We start from the raw sequence: 7,997 nt of genomic DNA, 5'->3' as shown, positions 1-7,997 counted from the left end.
CACAAATTGAATTTTTGGAATCTGGGAACGGTTTAGGTTGAGTAGTTGGGTCGGGGCGCGCTGCAAAAAAAAAAAAAATGTTTGGGAACAACTGATCTGATGGAAAAGCATTTCATTCTTGTGCTTGTCACTGTACATAGCTCGATGAACACAGATTTTGAAAACAGAAAAATTCTTTAATAGATGAGGCGTGACGAGATCCTTGAGAACGATGAGATAATTGAATCGCACCTGCCCATTTCTCCGTAAGGCGAGGTCATAAATTGTTTACAGACATGAACACGCAGAAGTTCAATTGCATCAGGCGGGAGCGTTCACAAATCTTCTTTGTGTTGCGTCAAATTGAGATGTTTTCAATTTGCAGCTTTCGGCGTTGGTGGAAGTCAGCAAATTGGAATAATTTTGCCAAACTAAAATAAGCCACAAGATCAAAAAACAGGAATTCGTCCTCCCCCCCAACAGAAATATGATTAAGCTCCAGAAAAAACACTATCACTAGCAGTTTTCAATTTCTTTTTCTCGAACTTTTCTGAATTTGTAGAAAAAAAAACATTAAATGCAATGTTTTAATACAAAGTAACTTGGACAGTTTGATGCAGACGCACAGCCAAATTGCACAAAAGGACGCCGGTGTTACTGTGTACTATTTCATACCGCAGAACGCAACTGAAATAAGATACAATTATTTCAAATTTCCAATGACACTTGGAAGCAAAGTACGCTATCGGTCCATTGCTGAATCTTTAGGACGACCAGATTATGATGCAAACTAATTGCTGGCATGGTAAGGGTTGCGGCGTGCAATCACGCGGACCCCGCTGAGTAATTTCGATGAAGTCTCTGATGGCAGATCTCGTGTGCTCCCTGTGAAGTTTCGCGTTCATCAAGGCGTTTTCATTCCCAGGGCGTTGAGCAAATCACAAGTGGACTGTTCTGATTTTTTTTTTTTTAGGTGGTGGCTATTGCCTGGGTGCTCGCGTTGAAACCCGTTTTCACACCGACAACATATTTGAAGTGTATTTTCTTGAAGATACTCACAAATAAACTAAGCTGTCAGAAGAATTTAAGGTGGAGGTGGGACTGCATCAGGGATCCGCTCTGAGCCCCTTCCTGTTTGCGGTAGTAATGGATAGGCTGACAGATGAGGTTAGACTGGATTCCTCTTGGACCATGATGTTTGCAGATATTGTGATCTGCAGTGATAGCAGGGAGCAGGTGGAGGAACAATTAGAAAGATGGAGGCACGCACTGGAAAGGAGAGGAATAAAGATTAGCCGAAGTAAAACAAAATATATGTGCGTGAATGAGAAGGGCGGAGGGGGAAGTATGAGGCAACAGGGAGAAGAGATGGCGAGGGTGGACGACTTCAAATACTTGGGGTCAACAATACAGAGCAATGGAGAGTGTGGTAAGGAAGTGCAGAAACTGGTCCAAGCGGGTTGGAACAGTTGACGGAAGGTGTCTGGTGTTCTATGTGACGGAAGAGTCTCCGCTAGGATGAAGGTCAAAGTCTATAAAACCGTGATGAGGCCGGTCATGATGTACCGATGAGAGACGGTGGCACTGAAGAAAGACCAGAAAGCAGGACTGGATGGAGCAGAAATTAAGATGCTCAGGTTCCCGCTTGGAGTGAGCAGGTTGGATAGGATTAGAAATGAGCTCATTAGAGGGACAGCCGAAGATGGATGATTCGGAGACGAGCTTAGAGAGCGCAGACTTTGGTGGTTTTGACATGTTCAGAGGCGAGAGAGTGAGGAAATTGGTAGGAGGATGGTAAGGATGGAGCTACCAAGGAAGAGAGTGGGAGAGGAAGACCAAAGAGGAGGTTGATGGATGTTGTGAGGGAAGACGTGAGGACAGTGGGTATTAAGAGAGGAGGATGCACGAAATAGGCTTAGACGGAAAAAGATGACACGCTGTGGCAGCCGCTAATCAGGACAAGCCGAAAGGAAAAGAAAGAAGTTGTGCTGTGGTGGCTCAGCTGGAAAGCGTAGGCCTCACAGCTCTGAGGTCTCGGGTTCAATCACGGACGTGCTTGCGGGGGTTTTCTCTGGGTGGGCACTCTGGACCCCTTGTGAGGATAAGCAGCTAAGAAAATGGATGGATGGATCAGTCGTGCTGCTGATTTTTCTCTCATCCAGTAATGCGTTTACAGTGATGGAAAAGCCGGTCAATGATGCGACTGTTAAAAACTGGGTTTTATTCGACTATGGTAGGACCAGTATAGTCCACCTTTTGGACGCACTCGTTGTTTGGCCTCGCGTGCGATGACGTCCTCCCATATATGTCGGTCAATGGGCGTGTCGGTCGTCTGTCACCTCGTTGCTGAAAATCCCCAAAGGCTCTACTCGAACAATGCAACTAATAATAAGCTCGCCCAGTGATAGTTTCTTGGCGGCGTATCACCTAATTGAGGGTTTACGTAGCAATTAGCAGCCGCTCGGCGGGTTTAGCATCTCCATGAAAGACCAATGATGTTCCGTCGCCATGGAAAAAGTAGACATGAAAGGATATTTGATTGGTGTTTATTCAAATCTCGAGTGTTTGACTTACCAGTTCACTAATTTGAATGTCACCACACTGAACACAAATGGCAAACAAACCCGTCTTGAGGATGTTTCGCCAACTCCAGTGATGTAAACAAATATTTCTTTACAAAAAAAATTATAAAAAACAATCGTGAGCGTGTTTGCTCTTGTCTTTTTTTGTATTTACAGTCAGTGAAGTTTATTGCAAGTTCGCAATCGTGTATTTACGGGATATTTACATGCATTTACATTCACGCGAGCGTCACGTAGAGCTGGAGATGATTTTCCTGAGCTTCATCACCTCCTCTCTGGTGAGCTGCAACATGGCGCCCGCCGAGCTGGGATTCATCGTTAGCAAAGACGCGCTGCTCATCTCCGGCGACCTCCAACTAGTCTCGCCTTCTTTCTGGCGGCTGGTCGTCACCGTGAGGTCGTGCGGAACCGGGCCCGGGCTCTGGAGCGGCTGAGTGTCCTTGACGGGGGCCTCCCAATAAGGCGGAGGCTTGGAGCCGCTTGACGACGTCACTTCTGGCTGGGAGAACTGGGGGGCGTCGGGACCCGTACTGGGTTTCGGAGCACTGCCGGAAGGGGACGGCGCCGCGTAGCTGGTGAAATGATTTTGGTTGGGGAGGAGGCGCACAGTGGACGTCTGAATTGTGGACCCTGGGGTTGGCACTGTTCTACCAGGTACCCTGAGGTCTTCGATGCTGGCACGCCGCTGATGGCCATTCGGGTGAAACGCTAACTGTCCCGGGGGCGTGTCCTTGCTCCTTTGCTCCGCCTCCTGCAAGAGACGGGGCAGGTGCTTGGCTTGGTGCGGCGGACCTGGCGGGCCGTACATCCGCAGCCAGTTGTGGAACACCGACAGGGGAATCTCAATCTCCATTTTGCCGTCATTTTCAGGAGGCGAGTCGGGTAGGGCGTTGTTGAGGTTAAGCCTCTTCACTGCTGGACCCTCCTCTTCCTCTTTCTGAGTTCTGTACTCTGCCGGGCTCCTCTTAGTAATACAGGTACGGCTGTCGGTCCCCATTGTCAAGGCAGCGTCGTACTCTGGACTACTGCTGGTAGAGGTGAGGTCAACAACGGAGTTCTCCCTGGCCTTGGCGAGATCCGACATCACTCTGATTGTGGCCGCCTCATCCAGCTTCTTACCGCCATCCTTACTCGCTGCCTCCAAGTACAGCCGTCTGTACAGCGATGAGGGCGTATTCAAAAACTTGGGGTTCTTGCTGACCAAGGGTGGTGAAAATGATGATTTGGGGTTCTTGTCCATCGTCTGATTCTCCGCTTTAATGCTGAGGTTGAGAGGCTCACTCAGTCCGGAAGAAGACTTGTATTGCTCGGCCAGGAAGCGCAAGTGCTCCAGGGGCCTCACTCGTTCGGTCGGGGCGGGACCACAAGGGGGGTAGGTGAATTTGGGCGAGGGAGCCATCTGGGGCCTGGGTGACGTCATCATGGGAGCGGAAATGGGGACGTAAGTCGGCAGAAGGGGGTGGCTCGGGTGATAGTAGTGGGCCGGTTGCAGCGGGAGAGGAAAGATGCTGCGATGGGGGCTCGGCTGAAGGTTGGGAAGGTTCTGTTAGAGACAAAAGTGCTTCAATTGAGGTATTACGCCCCACCAGTTTAAAGGGTACAACACAAGTAATCCAGTGGGTGTTGAAAGGACTAGCTAGCTTCTTTTACACCTGTGTAAATCACGCCTTAAACATTCTTATCCGAGGAAAATAATCTTGTCTGACTTCATCCCCTTCATTGAATCGAACAGGAACTATCCACCCAACCACAAACATATTGAACCGTCTAATCTAGTCATTAGACTTAATAAAGCGCAAATCTGAGACTTAGTTATGTAAGAAATTGCAGGAGTTAATCTGCGATTACATAATTTTCCATCAACTGCCTTTCTGCTAAATTTAGCTCACTGGCGTTGTGAGGGTGTGACCGAGGTGTTCCTGGGTCTTCAACTTCACAATCTAGTCACATTCAATCACTTCCGGGGTATTATCAGATGGCTACCCTGACACTACGTCCTCCTCTTCCCTTTCGGCTTGTCTCTATACCGTTCTTCTGGATCCTGCCCTCATGTCTACTCTGACTAGTTCTCCACCGGATGTGTCCAAACTGTAAAAGTCTGCTCTTAATTTGTCTCCAAAACGTCTAACCATTGGCGTTCCCCTCTGATGAGCTGATTTCCAACCCTATCCAACCTGCTCACTCCGAGAGAGAACTTTAACATATTCGTTTCCGCCACCTCCATCTCTGGTTCCTGTCTTTTCAGAACCACTCTCTATATTCCTTACATTCTGGCCCCTCCTCACCACTGTCGTATAAAACCTTCCCCTTGGTCTTGCCCTCTGTCAAAGAACACGCTTGAAACTTTCCTACACCCATTCCAACCTGCTTTGACCTCCGCCCCACACTCATCACTACTCTGGACTGTTGACCCCAAATATTTGAAATCCTCTAGCCTCGCTATCTCTTCCCCGTCGACCTCTCTTTCGTTCACATATTTTACGTTGGCTAATCTTCATTCCTCTCTTTTCTTTTGGTCCATGTTTCTAAATGTTCACGTCAGCCTGTCACCAAAAAAGGAAAAGGGCTCGGACCTGATCCCTGACACAGTCTCACCTCCACCTTAAAATCCTCTTTAACACCCACACCCACCACACCTCACCTCACCTTTGTTTATACTATTCAAACATAATTTTCTCGGATACTACATGTCAAGGCTGCCAATGAGAGCGAGTCAGCAAAAATCCGGCTTAGATGGACCGTGTGCAAGGGTTTCTGAAAGTTAGTCAGTCATTTCTTCTTGCTCCCCTGACAAAATACTTGTTCTAGCTTGAAACCTAATTATGCTAACCTGGCGGTGCAACGGCATTGCCATCATCTTGCGTTTGACGTCTCTCGGCCCGTCCACGTCCTCCACGCCGTAGCCGTGATAGCGGTAGTGCTCGACCGCATGCGGCGACACCACATTCATCGGCATTCCCTTCAGGTGGCACTCGTACGCCAGCAACAGCCTTCGCGGGAAGCCGACGACATGTCTCGTCAGGTTAGACGCTGATGCGTAACGGACACCCCTTCGTCCCCGCTGTCCCCGGTTGACTCACTTCTCGTAATGGCGGCGGGTGCAGGTGGCGGCACTTGTGCTGCGAGGGTTTCCTCCCAGCGAGTTGTAGACCTGCTTCCACAGCTGCTGAGCCGTCACCTGGCCGGACGAAAGCTCCATCAATCATCTCCACGTCACAAAACTTTATGAATAAGCCTCTGACAAGAAGATGTCGCATAAAATTTGGCTGCGAGGCCGCAGAGAGAGAGTACGATATTCTTTGTTTCAGCCATGACATTCTATTTTGTTGACTTTCCGCTAGCTACAATAAGAAGAAAGGATAAAAAAAGGTACCTGATGGTAACCCCCCAGGTCTCTGACCGTCTTGAACATCACAAACAGATCGACTGTGGAGAAAGAACAAAGAGTAGAATTGTCTTAAAAACTGGTGTGATCAGAGACTGAACAAGTGGTAGGTAGGAATTTTGTCTACTTGTCAGAGTTTAGTCGCTACGTGTTGCCATTTTAATGGAAGGACAGTTTCAAAACACTCCAGTACTTTGTTTGAAGCCCAGGTGAGGGATTCTCTCGATGGGCGTGTCTCGTCTCTTCATGAAAAGGTAGAGATTCTTCAGGAAGGTCTCCTCGTTCATGGCCACCAACTCCCTGCGGTGCTCCTCCGGAACCCCCAGGTGAGTCTTGGTCATGTGCGCCTGAGAGCACGCAAAGTCAAAGTGTCCCCGTTTTGATACTGTAATGAAAACCCCAAATCCAAGAAAACAAATCCTAACCTTCATCCGTAAACCCATCTGCAACCGTCACCCCCGTTAACCTCCACCGAATCCTAACCCTAAACACAAATCCTAACCCTAAACACAAATCCTAACCCCAACATGCTACGCTAAATGTACCCTGAACCCAAACCTAACTCCAAAATCCCCAATCCTAATCCGAGCCCCAAATCCCCCAAAATTGATTTATTCAATGCCCAGAGAATGAAATGATGAATATGTACAAAATTGCCCCAAACCAATTAGCTTAATAGCATAGTTGCCTGTATCATATTTCAATATTTTAATCCACAAAACAAAAAAAACAAATTATCCAATTGCCTTGATTTATTATGTGCAGATTACTGTGACCTAGATGACTGAGAATCTACACAGACATAGAGGGAAAAAAACTATTTTAAGCAAGCAGATAAAATTAACAATAACTTGGCCAATCCGGCTATTATGCTAGCGAAAACCCGAACCTCAACCTACAATTTTAACCCTTCACCCCAATCATAACGACAAACGTATCTGCGTCGAAAGGACAAAAATATGGCAACCCACTTCCCGAACTCACCATTTCCATCATGAGTGCAAGTGTGGGTGCCGATTAGTCAGCACCGGCTGCCATCCGAAAGCACCGCACCGCAACACACGTGTGCGTCCCGGCGGCTGTTTGCAAATATTTGACAGCGCGCCGGAGTTCTGCCTACTTCAACGTCCCGGCGCTGAGATTTTGGTCGGTCCGACAGGTCCGACCGGATCGTGAACGAATGCGGCGTCGAAATCGGCCGCGTGGCGCAATTTCGCACTTGAAATAAGCAAATAAGCAGGCGACGGAAGTCTCGTTTGACAGGTCGACGCGTTAGCGCGCGACGCTCGGATCCGCGTAGGACAGGAGGAGGATTTTGATTGAATGGGAAGCTACAACGCTAAACAAAGACAAAAAGAGATGGCCGGGCTGAACGTATGTCGCCGCAGCGTGTTATGTCACGTCGTCGTATTAACGATGATAATTATCTGCGCGAAAGCAGGAAATGCAGCATTTCAACGGCTCCCCGCTCTATTTTTTGCCAAACGGAGATTGTATAAGACGTCCGTCTTTAAAGTTTTATTGTTTACTTTGTCGCAGGATCGTCCGTGCGATTCTTTTTCTGAACTTCCTTTTTGGCCCAAGAAAAAGCATTTTGTCTATGGATCTCATCGCGATGCTAATGCTAATTAGCATTTCCTCTAATTCGAGGGGTCGTTTAAGAAGTTTGACAAATTGCAAGAATAGCTTGAATGCTTATATTATTCATATTATTCTAGGCATTCCTATGACACTCGATTAAAAAAAAAAAATCTAATAAAATGTAAATACATTTAAAGTACATATTAGTGGATTGAATTACTTGCTTTTTTTGTACATTTTTGGAAATGTTTATTTTTAAGATTAATACATTTTACATTTGCTGTACGTCAACATAATTATTGGAATAAGTCAAAAAAATCTCAAAATAAAATAGTAGATAAAAATGGAAAAAACTAAATTATAGACTTTGTAAAAGAAAAAGAAAAAATTTGAATACAAAAAAAACAGAAAACCCGAAAAGTGAAAGATATAAGTAGAAAAAAAACCCCAAAATGTGAAAATGAAAAAAA

The 7,997-nt window shown here is 46.8% G+C and overlaps 1 protein-coding gene across 3 annotated transcripts; it reads right to left on the bottom strand.

Moving 5' to 3' along the window:
* Positions 1 to 2,515: 2,515 nt before the first annotated feature.
* On the bottom strand, positions 2,516 to 7,673 carry arid6 (AT-rich interaction domain 6). 3 transcript variants are annotated; one of them, XM_061802165.1, is made up of 6 exons: positions 6,931 to 7,673; positions 6,140 to 6,293; positions 5,935 to 5,987; positions 5,642 to 5,739; positions 5,392 to 5,551; positions 2,516 to 4,104 (listed from the first exon to the last, which is right to left on the bottom strand). In XM_061802165.1, exons 1-6 carry the CDS (start codon positions 6,940 to 6,942, stop codon positions 2,791 to 2,793), a joined length of 1,791 nt encoding a protein of 596 aa, XP_061658149.1. In that variant the 5' UTR covers positions 6,943 to 7,673; the 3' UTR covers positions 2,516 to 2,790. The 3 variants fall into 3 exon arrangements, with proteins under 3 accessions (XP_061658149.1, XP_061658147.1, XP_061658150.1); XM_061802163.1 differs by lacking the exon at positions 6,931 to 7,673 and having other exon boundaries at positions 2,517 to 4,104; positions 6,140 to 6,661; XM_061802166.1 differs by lacking the exon at positions 6,931 to 7,673 and having other exon boundaries at positions 2,519 to 4,104; positions 6,074 to 6,659.
* Positions 7,674 to 7,997: the final 324 nt, after the last annotated feature.

The sequence above is a fragment of the Syngnathoides biaculeatus genome, chromosome 17, assembly GCF_019802595.1.
Source record: "Syngnathoides biaculeatus isolate LvHL_M chromosome 17, ASM1980259v1, whole genome shotgun sequence".
NCBI lineage: Eukaryota > Metazoa > Chordata > Actinopteri > Syngnathiformes > Syngnathidae > Syngnathoides > Syngnathoides biaculeatus.
Note: the sequence above shows the minus strand (reverse complement) of the source record. Positions and strands in the feature narration are given on the sequence as shown.

What these genes read in the sequence shown, in the direction of transcription:
- arid6 (XM_061802163.1), bottom strand. Translation starts at nt 6,389, where the DNA reads ATGGGTTTACGGATGAAGGTTAGGATTTGTTTTCTTGGATTTGGGGTT. An exon ending in ACCTGGGGGGTTACCATCAG is followed by an intron (nt 5,740 to 5,934) that starts GTACCTTTTTTT and finishes TCGTCCGGCCAG; the next exon opens with GTGACGGCTCAGCAGCTGTG. An exon ending in ACCCGCCGCCATTACGAGAA is followed by an intron (nt 5,552 to 5,641) that starts GTGAGTCAACCG and finishes CTTCCCGCGAAG; the next exon opens with GCTGTTGCTGGCGTACGAGT.